General features: G+C 39.0%; 1 protein-coding gene across 5 annotated transcripts in view; it reads left to right on the forward strand.

The window, feature by feature from the left end:
- The first annotated feature begins 2875 nt into the window (after positions 1–2875).
- il16 (interleukin 16) overlaps positions 2876–17914 on the forward strand; it is a 41349-nt gene continuing 26310 nt past the window's right edge. For 2 of the 5 annotated variants that reach the window (XM_055012256.1, XM_055012263.1), the window contains exons 1-6: positions 2876–3127; positions 6823–7066; positions 7403–7679; positions 11785–11924; positions 14539–14656; positions 17226–17360. In XM_055012256.1, coding sequence (XP_054868231.1) covers positions 3115–3127; positions 6823–7066; positions 7403–7679; positions 11785–11924; positions 14539–14656; positions 17226–17360 — 927 coding nt within the window. In that variant the 5' untranslated portion in view covers positions 2876–3114. The remainder of the gene's footprint in view (positions 3128–6822; positions 7067–7402; positions 7680–11784; positions 11925–14538; positions 14657–17225; positions 17361–17914) is intronic. The other 3 variants (XM_055012249.1, XM_035945399.2, XM_035945400.2) reach the window with 2 other exon arrangements.

Raw genomic sequence — 17914 nt, forward strand, 5'->3', positions numbered from 1 at the left:
AGGAACCAAAAACCTCCTCTTTACCCTGAGAAACAAAAAAAGACAGAACCAGGCTCAGGGAGAGCGACCATCTGCCTTGACTGATTGGGGTGAGAGTGGGGATGAGGAGGGTGGGGATAGCGGGATAGCAGATGGAGAACAGGCAAACAGTACATAACAGAACAATGAACGTTTTGGAGATCGCTGATGCCAGAAACTGCAGATCAGAGATGTGTAGCTCCAAATCCAGAAACACCTGCAGAGAGAACAAAACACAAATTACAGGTGAGGCAAGACACAAAGTTTATGACATGGAATACATGACATGGCGATATACTGAATAACTGTATGGAAAAGTGAGAAGAGAGTAGGGGAGAGGAGCCCAGTGCATCATGGGAATGCCCCAGCAGTCTAAAGCTTTAGCAGCATAACTAAGGGACAGCCCAGGTGATTGTAAGTCACCCAAACTATAGACTTTATCATAGAGGAATGTTTAAAGCTTAATCTTAAAAGAAGAAAAGGTGTCTGCCTCCCTGCCATCCAGAGTCTCTATCTGGTTAGAAAGAGTGTGACAAGCCCAAATACAGCAATTTCCATTTTGTCTAAATTTAGGAGAATAAAACTGCAGGTCATCAAGGCATTTATGTCCTTCAGACATGCCTGGAGTTTGACTGATTGATTTCATTTGGCTTGATAGATAAATATAGCTGGGTGTCATCTGCATAACAATGGAAATGTATGCAGTTCTTCCTAATAATATTGCCGAAGGGGAGCATGTACAAAGTAAATAACACAGAACCCTGTGGAATTCCATAACTATCTCTGGAAGAATCATCATTAACATGACCAAATCGGAATCTGTGATAAATATGATTTAGAACAATTTAGTGCAGTTCCTTTAATCCCAAAATGTTCCACTCTCTGTCATAAGATGCTGTGATCCACTGTGTCAAATGCAGCACCGAGATCCAGTAGAACAAGTATAGAAACTAGCCCACTGTCTGAAACTATTAGAAGATCATTGGTGACTTTTATCAGTGCTGTCTCTGTACTATGATGCATTTTAAATCCAGACTGAAACCCTTCTAACAAACCATTTCTATGCAGATTATCACATAACTGGCATGTAACAACTTTTACAAGAATTTTAGAAATAAAGGGGTGGTTGGATATTTGCCTATAATTGACTAAAATTCCTGGATTCAGAGTAGGTGTTTTCAATTGTAGGAGCCAAATTGAGTTTTATGTTGATTTTCATGAATTCCGTCTTGTTATTAGTATGTGGATGTGTATGGGAGAGAGAGAGTGTGTGTGTGCATGTGTGCCTATGGGAGAATGTATGGCCATAGGTGTGTTTACCCCCACCTAGAGGAGACCACAGAGTCTATCTCCACGTGGCTGAGGAAGCTGAAGGTGGAGCCCAAGGGGGAAGGATTTAGAACCAGCTGCCACAGTATCTGGTTGTGGCTGAGGTTTTTTCACCATGTGGCTGCATCAAGGAACTAGGCCTTCTTAAAGACTCTTTAGTTTGAAGCTTTTATTTTATTTCAACTTATCCATAATTCGACAACAATATGTGCAATAAATGGCCATTGGGACTGACTGGATTCACTTCTACTCCTCATCCTTCATCTGTATGTGTGAAGACTAAATCCAACTTAGCTGTCAGTAGTGAAGCAGCAGACTAAAGGGGTTTACTGAAATTGTTACTACATTAACAGTGGTTTAAATCACATTCCTCAGGTAACAATCTCAGTAACAATGTCACACTGATGCATAAACATGTGCACTGTCCAGCATAATTTATTCTATATCCTATTTATGAAAGTCTTTACCATGGACCTAAAAGGAGATGTTACTTTACTCTTTGTTCCTGTTGAAACACTTTGTGACTGAAACTCCTGCCATCTGTGCCCCAATTAAAAACTTGAATTTTTTCCTCTTGACATCTTAATACACAATCAGAATCAACTTGGCCTATATACCTCCAAACTCTCCATATCCCAATCAGATTAAGGATGTTTGAGATGACAGGAACAATCCTAATCCATGGAGGCCCTGCTCATACCACAGGAGACCTGTAGAGTCTAATGAGTAGGAGCTTTTTTCACAGCACCGAAAGGGCATACACTTTATTATGCTAGTGGTTTTAATGTTGTGGCTGATCTGAGCATCATTGTTTGTCAAAACCCATGGCAAAACGTTTTCTTTACACTTCAACCTTATCCCAATCATCAAAAAAGTAGGGAGATTGTGGCTGAATGTTTTTGTTGTGGCATATAATAGTGTGACCCAGCTCCTTTTTGACTATACCATATTTGTAAAGAATGTTGGTTTCCTCAAATTTTCAAAATAGTCCCCATTTGATGTTCCTCCGTATCCTAAACCACATTCCAAACCCTGCGAAGCTCTCACCTCCAGTCAGAGCCCACCTAAAACAAACTGAGTTCACTCAAAATGGTTCTCTCTTTCCACAGCTTTGACCAAAATTGCCGTAGTTTTGTGTTTACTGTCCAGCAGTTGAGACACACCACTCAGACAGAAAATTACATTCACACGCACACGTACAGGCAAATGAGGAGTGTGTTTATGTGTAAACTGAAGTTAGTCACAGAGAATCTATTCATTCCCTGCAGCAGCAGTATGTACCCACATACACACACACACACGCACGCACGCACGCACGCACGCACGCACACACACACACACACACACACACACACACACACACACACACGCTGTGTGCACACACAAACACACACACACATACACTGACAGAGCCTTCTAAAAGAGCAGTTGTATGATGTAAAGTGGGTGTGAGGTCAAGCCCAGCTAAGTGCTGTGTGTTTTCCTTCTCTGGAGCTGGCTCACAGGAAAGGGGCAGAGATTTTGGGGAGCCATGCCTTACAGACACACTGTTGTGTTCTCCAGACAGAAGGGGAGGAAAAAGAGGGAGGAGAAAGACAAAAAAGGAGAAGAGGTACAGGCACACATTACCCTAGATGAATCACAGCAGTTAAAGCATGCTCTGAGTGAGACATTAGTTTTTGACCGGATGCTCCGTCAGAATCCTTTGGATCTTTGGATCCTGTGTTTGCACCTTCAGCAGAAGCAGTGGATGCTGGTTGGAACAGCATGATCGACTACGGTGAGTAGGACTTCAACTGCCAATGCTGAAGGCTTTTTAACAGAGATGACTGTCAGTACAATCCCGTAATTATCTGAACCATGTGGTTGTGCGACAGGAATCCAGTTCACGATCATGTGTGACTGTAGAAAGAATAGGACAGGAAAGAATGAGAAAAAGGTTTGTAAGAGTGTATTGTGTAACTATCAAAATTAGCTGCAGAGCGAGGAAGTTTAAAGATGCCCTTGTTGGCCTGTGAAGTTTGTAATTTCCTAATGAAGTGTGTGTGGGGATTCATGAGCCTACATACACACAGAGGTCTTTTATGTAAACAAGTTATATAACACTGTGTATGTCCATTCCAAGGCAACCTTTATTTTTCACAAATAACTCAGAGCAGCAGTGGAAAGGCAGTTTTCTTTCTACTGTCCCCACAGCGATACATTAACTTAGATACAACCACATGGCCATACACAGCATGCAGTTGCCAGTCCAGGCTGGTACAACCAAGGCCAATCCGGCTGAGCCTCCCCCAAGGGTGTGAGATCATTTGTTGAGCAAGAATCGAAGCTTCGGGCCCAAAACTCAGATGTAGTTGATGTGATTGTGCACATTACGAAAGCTGTGGATTATTCATTTGAAGCATGACTGAGAGTTTTTCCATTTAGGTGGCTCTTCTCTGCAGGTCCTGCGCTGTCTCACAGACTGGAAAAATCTCCAGTGAAAACGCCAAACAACACACATGTTGTTCAGCTACACAACCACCCTGCCCTCTGCTTTCACTCAGTCAGGTTCTGTTAGGCAGGAGTCCCTGCTCTGCTAATGCTACACGCAATGATGACGCCCACCCACCCACCCACCCACCCACCCCCACACACACTCAGACGTTGTTTTGCTATTTTTGTGAGGACCTTAGCTGACATAATGCCCTTTGCCCTGATTGTAACCATCACAACTAAGTGCCGAATCCTAAGTCAAATTAGTCCTCACAAAGATGGCAAAACAAGGCCGCATACACACAAGCAAACTCATACATATGAATGTGAAGACACACATACAGACACTGTTTATTCACTCCATCCTAAACCCACTTTTCAACAGAGCCCGTGTTATTTGTTCTCTTACTCCACTCCTTTTTCCTCAGAGCTTTCACTTTAAACAAAGCTGCTGTCCTGTGACATAGATAGAGGGAAGTTGGACCCATTCTGGACTTTTGTTGACATTACAGGAGACAGTCAACATCTTTGAGGCTGTGAAAGATGTTCTTTTTGTGAATCTAAGCTTCAAGTATGCGTACTAACCAACACACAGCCCACATGGAAGAGCTATAAAGAACTGTGAAATTGAAGCTCATGCTGTAAACAGTAGCTGTCTCAGTTAGACGAAACACTGAGGTCCTTCACGAGTCTGGAGTTAAGGCAACAAGAACTCTCGCAAAACAGTAAAACCTCACATAAACTAAAACCGTATCTTACGGGTATAAATTTGCATGTTGGAGGGGACATTTTCCTGCTAATATTATGGGAGAACAGAACTGTCCCTTCCAATGTTAGACATGCTGCAACTGATTGGAATAAAAGAAAGGGACTATCTTGCAGCTTGCAACATGTGCAGATGTCATACTTACCACTGGGCATAGAGATGGCGAGAGCTGACAACAGTAAGATATCAGGACTGTCAATTTATACCTCCAGCATAGCAAAAAAAATGTTTTGCAGAATCTAATATTTACCCATGAAAAGGAAAACAGAACTATGATAGGAGTTGTCTAGTTCTAGCTGTTTTCCTGATTTTTATGGTTATTTAGGCTAACTATTTTGGTTCCAGGCAAAATATGAAAACTTTTCTTCAAATTTAACAAAAAGCATAGGTCATGATTCTTTACTGGCCTTTCAAAAAACAAAGTATCTTCCTTTTATCTTAACGATAAAATAGGTCATCATTTAGTTTGGAGAACTTGCTATGAACAAAGTCATTCAGAAATGTACCTTTGGACAGTGAAGTGAATGCCTTTCCAGCAGCGTTCAACTTCTTCTAATTGACTATGGACATGACATTTGTGACACATGTTCTACCAGGAGAGTTTTTTTTTCTTTTCCTAAATGAAGGACTACAACAGGGCAATGGCAAATTAAAAGCAGTTGGTACAGTGCTGCAGATCTGACTGAGGTTTACCACAATGCTCATTTCATTTATATTTACCTAGAGTAAAAATTGAAAAAGACATTTCAATAGTTTGTGTAGAGACACTCAAAAACATTGATGTACTGCCTACTGCTGTAATTGTTCCTACTGCACTAACATACATCCGGCTGGAGAGTGTACTGTAAAGGCCTATAGACAGAAGAGAGTGAGCCAAATTGAGTCTGTTGGGCTTATAGGCCTCCCACAGAGAGATCCATGTCTTCCTGTCTATCTGGCCAACACAAAAGCAGACTAATGCTCTGTAATTGCTAACACGCATCCAGGGTCAGAGACACTGATTCACCAGAGAAGAAGGCCTTTCTTCTGAACCCATTCAGTGGAACCTGCAGGTTGTTACTAATATTTATTTATTTTTGGCAACTCAGTAATTATCTGTATAAATTTAATTTTGCATTCTTAAAAATGTAATCCATTATTTCTGTCTTTTTTATTTTGCGTCCTTTTATAATCTAAAACGTATTATATATTATGATGATAATTTTACAAGTGATTAATCTTAACAACCTTTGATGTTTTAGTAAGCCTTCAGCTCCCTGCTGTGTGGTCAGCACATTATAGAAAGAATTTGCAGTTTGAAAAGCTCTCTTATATTCCACAGTATGTTGTAATATTCACAGCACAGAGAGCCATTTGTCAGCATATGGGCCTCAGTATCCCTGCAGAGCAGCAACAGCCAGCTCCACTGAGTACTCAGGTCTAAAGCTACAGCATACACAAGCTTCTCAACCAAGTTCAAGCCAGGCTTAGCTTAGCACACAGACTGGAAGCAGAGAAAAATCTTGCAAACCTTTAAAGGTTGATTTGTTTTAAGGTCTCTAAATCCTAATCACCTGTCCAACCAGCAGAAACCACAGAAGTTGGTCTAGTTAGCATTCAGTTTGTGTAATGAGATCCCAATCAAAAATGGTGATGCAGCTGAAACATCAACATCTCATACAGCTGGAAATTAGAAGCCAGTCAGGCTTGGACTGTGAGGGGGCTGGGGTAGAAGGTAACAAAAATGATTAGACCAAAGGCCTTATGGGTTTCAATTAAAGAGCTACTGAGCATTGTTTACTAAGTGTTCAAGGCAAATATGAGAGGCCATCTACATTAGCATGTATAATGCATTGGAAGGTCATCCAGTAGTGCTCTGTGAAATGTATACACACCACCATTCACTCCAATCCATTAATGGGACCAATCGGCTATGGCTGTTGTGTACATGAAAACATGAATGAAGCTAGGAGGTGTACTACCCAATGAATTGTTTTTGTGTTTCATGTTCTATGCCCTTCCGAAATGTCATACTTTAGTGTGTGTGTACATTATCTAAGTGCTTTTCTGAACAGTCATCTGATTAAGTAAGTGTCATGAGGACTGAAGATGTTTTTTTTCAGTTTTTTTCAAAGGAAGCAAAGAAAAGCACTTTTATCTTCACTAGCTTCCACATTTGCCTCGGCAGTTTCTCAGAACACTCACACATAGAGGCAGTCAGACTGTCCTAACTGAATTTTCTAATTGCCCTCTAGAGCGTCCCTGTCCATTAGGCTTCGGGCCGGCTGGGAGGAGTGTGTTGACTACTGAGCTCCCAGCACACACTCATACGCACACACTGATGGCCATGCCTCAGAGATACTCCCACCAGAGGAGGAAAGCCAGCACAGCGGCTGCTCGGAGGATGGAGAGAAGACGCAGGGACCAGTGGAAGAGCAGCAACAACAACCCAAGCAGCAGCCACAGCCATCGCTCCAAGAAGCTGGTCATGCTCTCCAGGTACCGCTGCTACTCAAACACTTACTACTAGGGCTATACCGGAAATGAAACACAGATAAAGTTAATTTACTCACTTTGTTATTGGCTTAAATAGCATGGAATCTTCTTTATGGGATAATGTGAATATTTAAAATGTATTTCTGAATCTACAAAATGGTACAATATTGTTTCAATTCTGTCATTTGAAGAGCAGAGATAACTTAGAGCTCTTTTTCCATATACACAGAATACACAGAATATACGACTTTTCTGCCGGCATTTCTCCATTCTTGCTTTGATGCTATTCATATCATTTAATGACTGAATGTGACCTTTTGTCTTTCAATGACTGTCCAGGTCCCTGATCCTGTGTCACTCTAAGACCAATGAAGACTGTCCCGAGGACAGACATGCTGAGGAAGCATCAGATGGGTGCAGGGCATGGGGTCCAAGCTGGAGGTCAAAAACGATTAGTGTGGATCACATAGGATATAGAGATACGCAAAACGGACAATGGAGGATGACCCAGCAATCATCTATGGAGAGAAGAGGAGACAGCGAGGCAGACCGTCAGCTTCAAAACACAACTGTCAGGGAGAATAAAAGGAGCATAAAGAAGTCCTTCAGCATTAAGGTAAGACTGCAGGAGTTTATTTTAGAGGACATTTTGTATACAAATTATTCTAAGCATTTACATAGACTGAGTTTAAGCTTTCTCACCCTTATTCTACATTACACAGATTTTATGGTTGCTGCAGTTGATTGTTATTGTTTAGCCATAGCAGCATGATTCCAGAGATTGCAGTGGTGGTCAGTCCACTATTCTGGTGCAAAATGAAATGACCAAAAAACAACTGAATGCTTTAAATGTTGTTCCTGCCATTCATGAGGGTGAATACTTCTTTGGTGATTCTCTGAATAGATTCACTAGCAGATGATATTTTTGTGTTGCTGGAAGTCTTTCAGACTCATTAAAGGAGAAGCTTCTGTGATAATACTACTGCAATACAAATATTATCCAATATTATTGAGTAATATTTGTATTATTTGTATTCTAAAAATATAAACCAATGCACATAAGCTACTGAATCTAGTGTGTGTAGTGAATGTTTGTTTTTTGCAAAACTGGAAGTGGACAAGCAAGATTTATTGCTTTTTCCTTTTGTTATAAGTGCAGACATTTGTGTTAGGCGCTTCTTCACTGTTTACCTTCCTCTACAGCCAGTATTAGGCCACTGAAACATACTCTTCTGTCACTATGTACCTGGAAGTGGTAGTGGTGCATCTACAGTCTTCTGAACTTAGACAGTCACATTATACTGGAGGCATCTAAATTAGATTCCAATTTGTAAATATTCCTTCATGTCTTCATCCAAGTTTTCATTAGGCCTGGGAAATTCCGACTTTTCTGAAAGCTCCGTCATATCCCACTTGCAGCTTCATACTATTTATATGTAACATGTGCCTCACATTCGCCAAGGTCCAATGTTCAACATGATGAAACCTACATTTATTGGATATGTCATTCATTTGCATAAGCATTATGCAGTAGTTACCATCTATGGATAGAGTGACTTTTGTTCAACAAAAATGATAAAGTTTTGCTTTGATTACTAAAAAAACAATGCAGACTTTTTTTTAGGTGAGAACAGTCTCATAATGATTCACAGTTGCACTGACAAGTTTTTTTCATGCATTACTTAGAACAACTTTGAAAACATTAAATTTTTTGTGTTCCAAGACATCATTAGATATAGCAACGCATTTAATTTGATTTATATTTCATTGAAAAATCCAATGTAAACTGTTTAAGGAATGTATCATAGCCACAAAGCTTCCAGTGTGTTATGAAAGCCTTTGGGTATAGACAAACATTCATATGCAGATGAATTCCTGTATTAATTTCACATTAAAAAATGTAAAGAGAGGTCTCAGTACACTTACTCTGTGCAGTTTCCCTGAAAAGAGTAATTGATTCCTGTCGGGTGACTGAAACATCTTCTATATAACATATTGTTCTCTCCATGTCAGATTCATTTTTTACCCCAAAACTATACTCATACATTTGGCATTTTTCAAATATGTAGACGTTAGTGTTTCTTTTTGGTATATCCCAAAGTTAACAAGGTATCCACATGCTAAGCGTATGCTGTGTACACTGTGGGGAATGTTTTTAGTCAAAATGAAATGATAATCACATGCCCTGTGTTGGTGTGTTGGTAGATTAAGAGCTGTGGCTGGCCTGAATGTCAAACAGTCAGACAAAGACAGGGCTTGTTATGCTGTGCTGAGTCAGTCCTGGTCAAGTAGGGCTACACTGTCAGTTACTCATCACTCACTTTATATCTCACTTTCTATAAATGAGCAATAATACTGTAGAGTAGTTTAAAACTACAAATGTATGTGATTGTGCCCACAGGTTAAACAGATTCAGATTTTCTGATACCTTATTTGTTTTCAATATTAGCCTTAATGCCAAATACACACACTTTACATATTATATATTCACATATTACCCTGTTAAGTTTAAGGCTGAAGCGCCTGACACATCCTAACTGGCCAGTGCATGTTGTGTTGTCTACATTTGCTTATTCAGTCACATAGAAAGTGAGTTTATGAAATTATAAGGATATTTTTATTCATACCAAACATCACATTGAATTATTTGTCTGCATCTTTTCCTCTAGGACGTTATGGGTTTTTTATGTGGTTGGGATTATTCTAACTAAAAATAGCACAACAAATGAATGCATGAATGAAATCTGAAGAAACAACTCATACTTTACATGTTATTATGTAATTTGTGCTAATCAGCACAGATCACTTGAGGCTGATCAGAATGTAATTTATTGAAATTCTATCCAATGATAGTGTTGGATAAAATGTCAGAGGATTACCTGAGAGAAACATGAATGTCTGGAGTAAAGTTTGTGATAATCAATCAAATAGTTGTTGAGATAGTTTAATCAGGACCAAGGCCATAACCTAGCATGGCCAATTAGCCATGCGGCCAGGGAAAATCAGGTTTTAAAGAAAAGTTACTCTTTCTATAAGATTGTATCATCTCATTGTCAAACTTACACTCTTACAATTGGTGGCTAATCCACTCTGAGCCACAGCTGCCCACTACACCATTTTATTGACTCAAGCCCAGGCTGACTCTGATAACTCTGATTGAAATTTAACTCAACAGTAATTTAATGGAGCAGTGTTTGCCCTCTGGGACTAATTTGTGCCAGGGTGAACATCGATCATTTTAAATCATCTCCCAGACTGATACAACATCATAGTCAAATCCCTTTGGCTTAAGTTGGCACTAAGTCTTTACAGTTAAATAAAGGTGTCTGGTCCTTGTAACACTTTACAGTTCTTAGTTCAAACTGAACAATCACCTTACTGGCTACAAGATACATCAATCAGTCACAACATTATGACCACTGACAGGTGAAGTAAATAATATTGATCATCTTGTTGTAATGCAATGTTCTGCTGGGAAACCTTGAGTCGTGATATTCATGTGAATGTTTGACATGTACCACCCCCCAAAACATCGCCATAGTATCAACAGTCCTTGAGGACAATGCTCCCTGACACATGTCAAAAACTGCTCAGGAGTGGCCCAGGGAACATGACAGAGCTAAGCTGTTCACCCAAGTCCCACATTCCCCAGATTTAAATCTTATTGAGCATCTGTGGGTGAGCCTGATCTAGGTAGATCCCACCCTGCAACCCACAAGGACCCACAGAATTCACTGCCACCATCCTGGTGCTACAGAACATCCCCAGAGGTCCTGAGTCCATGCCCCCCTGGGTCAGAGGAGTTTTAGCAGCATAAAGGAGACCAACACAATATTAGGCAGGTGGACATAATGCTATGCCTGATTGGTATAAGTTAGGCAATTGTTTTTACTTTAATTTATTTATTCATTAACTCGTTAAATAATTCATTCCTTTATTAGCTTGTAGGCTATATTTAAAGATTTGTATCATCACATCAGAATAAATATGAATAAATGAGTGAATTAAAGTAAAGGCAAAATTATTTTTGAAATATTTGTATTATTTTTATAGTATTTTATTATCGCCTACCATATAGTGTAGCTGGGCACAAATGGTAAAGTCCAACCACAAGCGCAAGACACAGAAGTTGAAAATTCGAAGAAACTAGAATGAATAATAATTTTATTTTTACTGAAGAATGTAACTCAAGGAATGGTAAGGAATTACACAAAACATTATGAAGGACGTTATGTGAATACAGTGAATTAAGCCATGCGGTCATAAAAAGTTGATTTTAATAATATAACATTCAAACTCATCCATTATTCTTACTTATCAGTTGCTGGATTTCTTGATTTCATATGTGGCCTTTGTGATGATGAGATTGTGAAAAATGGTTTCTCCATATTCAAAGTATTGAATATGGAGAAACATTCTTTGGCTCATTATAAAACATTCTTTGGTTCCCATTTAGAGACAATACTCTCTTGGTATTTTATCACTGGTATCATATCATAACCTGGTCCAAAAGCCAGTGAAAGATATATGACTTTGCTTTATCAACAATGCTCCAGCTAATGCAACAATAAAACCTTACTGCTATTTTCTTTATTCTTGGATATCACCTTGCTCACCCACTTTATGAAGAGCTCATTAAGTTTGTTTTGTGCCTCCTACTATAGAGGTCCCTTTATACTTGTTTACCATGTGCATATATTGTAATGTATATGTGTCTATAGGAGAGCAGTATCTGGAGGATGTGTGTAGCCACAGGGCCTGCTGAGGAGGTGTGTGGACCACAAATGGCTGACAACAGCATTCAGACGGATAGCAAAGTCACTAATGTGGAGCCAGGGAGGAATCGAGGGAACCTGCACAGGTGATAAAACATACTACCACAACCCTAAGTGCTTTATTTCCTGCAGTGTCTTTGAAAGAGTGGCCCAGACTTGGAGGATAGACATTATTAATTGGAGATGCACAGAATTAGCAGGTGGAGTTAGGGCTGCTGTGCGATGGCTTCAGGTGTTTAATCAACTAAATGAAAAGATCCAGCTTTGTTGCTGTTGTAGGCTGCTCACTCATGAAAGGCAATATGACAGCTGATGTTTGTTTAGGACTCTAAATCTTCTTCATTCACATTAAAAACTTTATTTTTGCATTTACTCATCCACTTGCATTATCTGCATTTACGTTTTCAAAATCCCATTCAGCAAGGGAAACAGCAACAATAGCTTCCAAGCAGCAGGCTACCACACTGGAAGTTTCATCGGGATTGTGCAATTAGGCAGACATGCTTGTTTTTTTTACCCAGGGGATTATCTATTTAGGTGACAGTGCTCACCTCAATGCATGCAAATATTTCACCAAAATAATTACCTCATGACTATTTTCCAAAGGCATCTCAACTTCATCTTAGAACCACCCAGACTGAAGATGATCGATCTCAGGAACTACAAACAAGCCAGAATGTTCTTTTTCTTTACAGCAGAATGATAATGAAGCACTGTAGGAAAATCTGTCACTGTAGGTAACGATGTCTGAGATTCATTTGTACATATTCTGAATTCCTTTGATTGATTGGTAGTGAGTTTTATGTGCAGTTTACAGATGGTACTCCACAGGTGTTGTGAGTAATGAAGTTTAACTTTATAGTCATTTCTTGTGATTTGGCACAGACACAGTTGGTTGGTTGTGCAGCTCGACTGTATAACTTTGATTCCCCAGCTTTGCTCTTGAACCGTTTATCTTGACCAGGACAACAAAGCCTCCACTTATTCTTTTCAGTGGTGCTTCAAACAGCTAGGGGCCCTACACCTATTACAATAGCTCTGAGGTGCAGATAGCGTCTGGCTGATATATTGGTTAGCTGATAGTCATCAGCACAGTAGAAAGAGTCCCTCAGTCAGAACAAATGAGGTTAGAAAACCGATGAAGACAGAGACCAAAAATATCACAATGCCTGATAAATATTCTTCAACATTAAACAACAAGTTTAGGTTCATATTTTGAAGTCAACTGTGATGCATTTCTAATTTCTCAATGCTTTCTGTCTGACTTACAAAATCGAATGGAAATTCAAAAATCTAATGGAAAACAAAACAAAAACATAATAAAACTAAATAGAATGTACAAAGAGTTGTGTTTACCTAATCAAAAACTAGCCATTAGCTGATATCAGCTGCTTTCAATGTGAAATGGAGGTGTGATCTCCAGCTGTTGTAGTATTTCTTTCAATACATTTAAAGATTAATTATACAGCCCAGATGGAGATGTTTAGTTGTGCATAAATGTCAAAAACTGTAATACGCAAGCCCAGTGACAAACAATGACCCTGACCTTGTGTCAAGAACACCCATGAAATAAAGACAAGTCTGAAACAGCAGAAAGAAAGAGTGTTGAGATTGATTACTAAAGTCCTGATGTTTTACTTCCTGCAGCCTGTTTCCACTATGCTGAAGTTCAGGTTGCCCAGTGGAGCTTTATTGTAAACAAACAAACTTGAGGTCACATTTATTTTGTGGGTTACCCACAAACACACATTATATGTATTTTCGGGGGTTTAAACAATTTGTGGAAAGCAAGTTCTTCTTCATATCACAGTAGTCTGACTCGATGGATGTAGATAGGGGCATAAGCCTGCCATTTACACTCTTTGATACTAATGTTTGCAAAATCAGCTTCACTATGTAAAACAGCAACTGCCACTCCAAGCACCAACCAACCACACTGAAAATTTGATGTTTCAGCAAAAGTTTTTGGATCGCACAGTAAAGCAGCCCCTTTTTGTTTTTTGGTTTCAGTGAATTAGTCGTTTTAATGGCAGTGCTCACCTCCCTGCATACTAACGTTCCACGAGAACAACTCCCCTGTCAAACCCAAGGCAATGTGATTGGTATAACCAAATACAAACACGGCAGAGCTTTGATTATCCCTGTAGTAGAATAACAATGAGGTGCAGCCAGACCATTCTACACAACATGTGTCAACGCTAAAGAATGATCTGGTTATGTGAGACTAATTGTATTCTAGAATGTGGTTGTTTAAAAACTGTGTTATATTTTACCTGCTTTATGTCTGTGTTTACAAGATTGCAGTCCTCTTCTTTACTGCATTTGCTGATATTTTGTTGACGTCATTTCTTTGTGCATTACTGAAACTGTCTGTCAGTCAGTGAAGTAAAATGAATATGATAACTTGTGCAAGCATGTGTGTCTTAGTGAACATATACAATACAGACAAAACAGACCATCTCATTAAAATAATAGTGGTTTAAAACTGTATAGGGACCTTTAATCTGCTAAGTCAGTGAAAAGACCTTCAGTGGGTTTTTCTTCCCTTCCCAGTAATGTCAGTGTAATAAACAATATTTGAATTATATTTTTACCATGAAGACTGACTTTTATATGAATGAGTCATCCAGTGTGATTTTGTGCTTGAAGATTGTTAGACCTGCTTGGTTTTTCAGCTGTTTGTGTACATTTTCTCCTCAGACGCAGCAGCTTCCTGAGCCCAGACAAGCTAGCACCCTTTAATGGAGAGTTTCTAAACAGCAGTGCTTTGATGGATGGGGAGGGAATGAGGAGTGTCCACATTAAAGCCTATAACGAGGTAACAGGAGCTGACACAGCTGATACATTCAATGTTTAACAGTGTTTATTACTCTTTCCTTTAATTTTTACGAACATATAATGCTGCTGCCTTCAGTCCGATAAATCAAAAGTAGCAATTTATCTAGTTTTGTATGTGTTGGTAATTGATATATTTATGGATTTATAGTTTGCACAATGACAATCCATCTGCTAATACTGTACTTTGTTCACATACAACTTTGATCTGCTGTTGCATGTGCTATACATTTCTTAATGCATCTCTACAGTCTCCTCGACTTTACCTAATTTTGTAGAGCTTAGTAGAGGTGAAAGCATAAATAGAATTTAGAGTTTGTAGAGTTTTTTTCTATGTGTGACTTACTCATTGACATTTAAATTAATATCCTATAAATTCAATAAATTCAAAATACATTCCTATATTTGCAGATGAATCCCCTACATTGCTAGAAAGGTTATGCAGAGACTGGCAATCAGCAGAAAATTGCTCTAACTATTACAGAGTGGGCACAGCATTGTTTTCAAGATTACATTCCCAGTCTTCCCACACACACTCACAAACAAGGCTGTATGGAGTCCACAAAGGGCCACCACGGATAAAGGAATTTAAAGAATTTAAATTTGGTCAACAAAAAATGTGTATTGTGTAAAGAGAGAAAAAAACAAACAAAAAAAAAACCCAAACATATTTTTTATATCATTTGAAAGCTGCATGGCACTCATGGAATTTCTTTTTCCAGACAGAGACAAGGAGTTTGATATATTCTGCCATCACTAACGGACCAGGAACAGTTCGCTAAACTCTCCAACTAGTCATGGAAAGTCAAGGAAATGTTAAGAAATTTTACATCACATCATCTGTGAGATGTTATTATATTTAATCATGTAAAAATGATTAAGTCATTGTTTTAATAATACATGGAGTGTAGTACTATTACATAAGGAACTGCATCAACAAGAATGAACAGCATTAGTATAATATACAACTGTGGAACAGAGGTGTCCAGAGCCCAGCATGGTGTATTTCAGTATATCCAAGCAGCCGCAGATGCCTGAGTTATTTTCCCCAGTCTGTAGTATTTTACTTTCTATGGAAGCGTTCCTTTTGGACAGTGTGACACTTCATCATCCTGCCAAGTCTATCTGAGTCACTTTCAAAAGTGGAAACCTGAACAACAAAACGAAGGAGAAATGGAAAAAAGAGCAGTAGGAAAGAATGTCTAACATGTGACGACTTTGCTCAGCTGATTTTTTCTTTAACACTGTGACTGTTTTTTCCCCTATAATCACTCTCTTCAGAAATGAAATGGGCCGTGGTTCTAAAGAGCAGTAAATAATAAGACAGAAGACATATAGACAATAGTGTAAATTACTCAACAACATCAAAGGTTGCATAATTTCTCTTTAAAACAGCACGTGATTCATTTTAATCTGATACACATTCTGTATATTCATGACAATATGTTGCTATAATATACAGTATTATACATAACACTGAATTATACTTATAACATAGTATTACTGCATACTTTCTACTTGCTTTTACACTATTTCACCACCTCTATTCTGATATAATTAGTGGGTGGATGTGACAAAAGAAATAATCAGATTAATTGGAGGCTTTGTAATTAGTTCATTGCGATTAATCACATTTTTGTCAAATAACAATATTTGACACAGTAAGCAAAATTTTTCAATTCCAATAAATTTTGGTTGACGACTGAATCTATGAATAGACATATACATGAACTTTAACAACAAAAATGTTTATATTTCATTTATATTTATCTGTGCATTTTTCATCTGTCTACTAGATTCACAGATTACTGCCAACTCAAAGTGCAATTATAGCAATTATATTCAACATTTGAATACTTTTTGTAAATTCAAGCACTTTCAACGTCTTGAAAAGTGGTCCTATTGTGGGCGGGCTACACCGTTTACCTGGACCAGGACTGTCATATGTACGTGTCCACAGGATCCGACAATTCCTTGCATCCCATTCATTGTCTTTGTGAAACGCACCGCACTGCATGTGGGTTGTGTTGCAGCATGTTTCGAGGTGTGTTTTGGTGCATTGCACTGGAGCTTTTTTGCATAAAATAGACTTGACCTTTATTTTATGCAAATGCGACACAAGGAGCGGAGGTCAGATGTACCGCAAAACTTTCGTTAACTGTCTAAACTAGCCGTTGTTGAACTAAAACGAGGACAGATTCAGCAGCTTATTTCTCACCTCAAATGCTTTCAGAAATACTTTTTGTTGAAGCGTTTTTGTAATAAAAAAGGAAGTTTGCGACCGAGACACCATGTTAGTCCGACATTTCTACTGGACGGAAGGTCTGAAGGTCTGTCATGTGACCACCTCGTGGCCTGCTAGCGACCTGCCCACCAAGCGGGTGATATTCAGATGCGGTGCGTTTCCAACTGAGAAAAACGGATCCTATGGACATGCAGATTGTCCCTGCTCGCAGCAACATGTTTTGCATTGAGGTGATACTATAGGCTTGAAGGCTCATTTTGGTCCACAGCTGAAATGTTTCTCTTTGCTGATGTGTTGTTCACTTTAGGAAATTTCCACATGTGAAGACACTCTCCATTCACATACTCCAGATCAGCACCCAGCTCTCATCTCTCCACCTGACCTTCAGTCATTTCCTGGATACACAGATGAAAAACTTCTGGCCAACAACAATCACCTCAAGGTACACCAATATTTGAAAAAAAAAATGTGTTGCCCCACAATTAATTTTACAGTTGTCATTCTTTAATTTGGTTGTCTGTTGACACAACAATTTTTGATTTAAAAAAATTGTATTAAGTTAGGGTAAGCTTAATCTGATTCAGCATATGTAGAATACGGGTTAGCCACCAAACATTTATATATATATATATACACAAACACTGATCAGGCATAACATTCTGGCCACTGACAGAGGAAGTGAATAACACTGATTATCATCATTATGGCACCTGTCCTCAAAGTTGATGTGTTAGAAGCAGAAAAAATGGGTAAGTGGAAGGATTTGAGCGAGTTGACAAGGACAAAATTGTGATGGCTAGATGACTGGGTCAGAGTATCTCCAAAACTGCAGCTCTTGTGGGATGTTCCCAGGCTGCAGTGGTCAGCATCTATCTAAAAGTGGTCCAAGGAAGGAACAGTGGTGAACTGGAGACAGGGTCATGGGTGACCAAGGCTCATTGATGCACGTGGGGAATGAAGGTTGGCCCTTCAACAGATGAGCTACTGTTGCTCAGA

Source organism: Amphiprion ocellaris, chromosome 1 (genome assembly GCF_022539595.1).
Source record: "Amphiprion ocellaris isolate individual 3 ecotype Okinawa chromosome 1, ASM2253959v1, whole genome shotgun sequence".
NCBI classification, from domain to species: Eukaryota; Metazoa; Chordata; class Actinopteri; family Pomacentridae; genus Amphiprion; species Amphiprion ocellaris.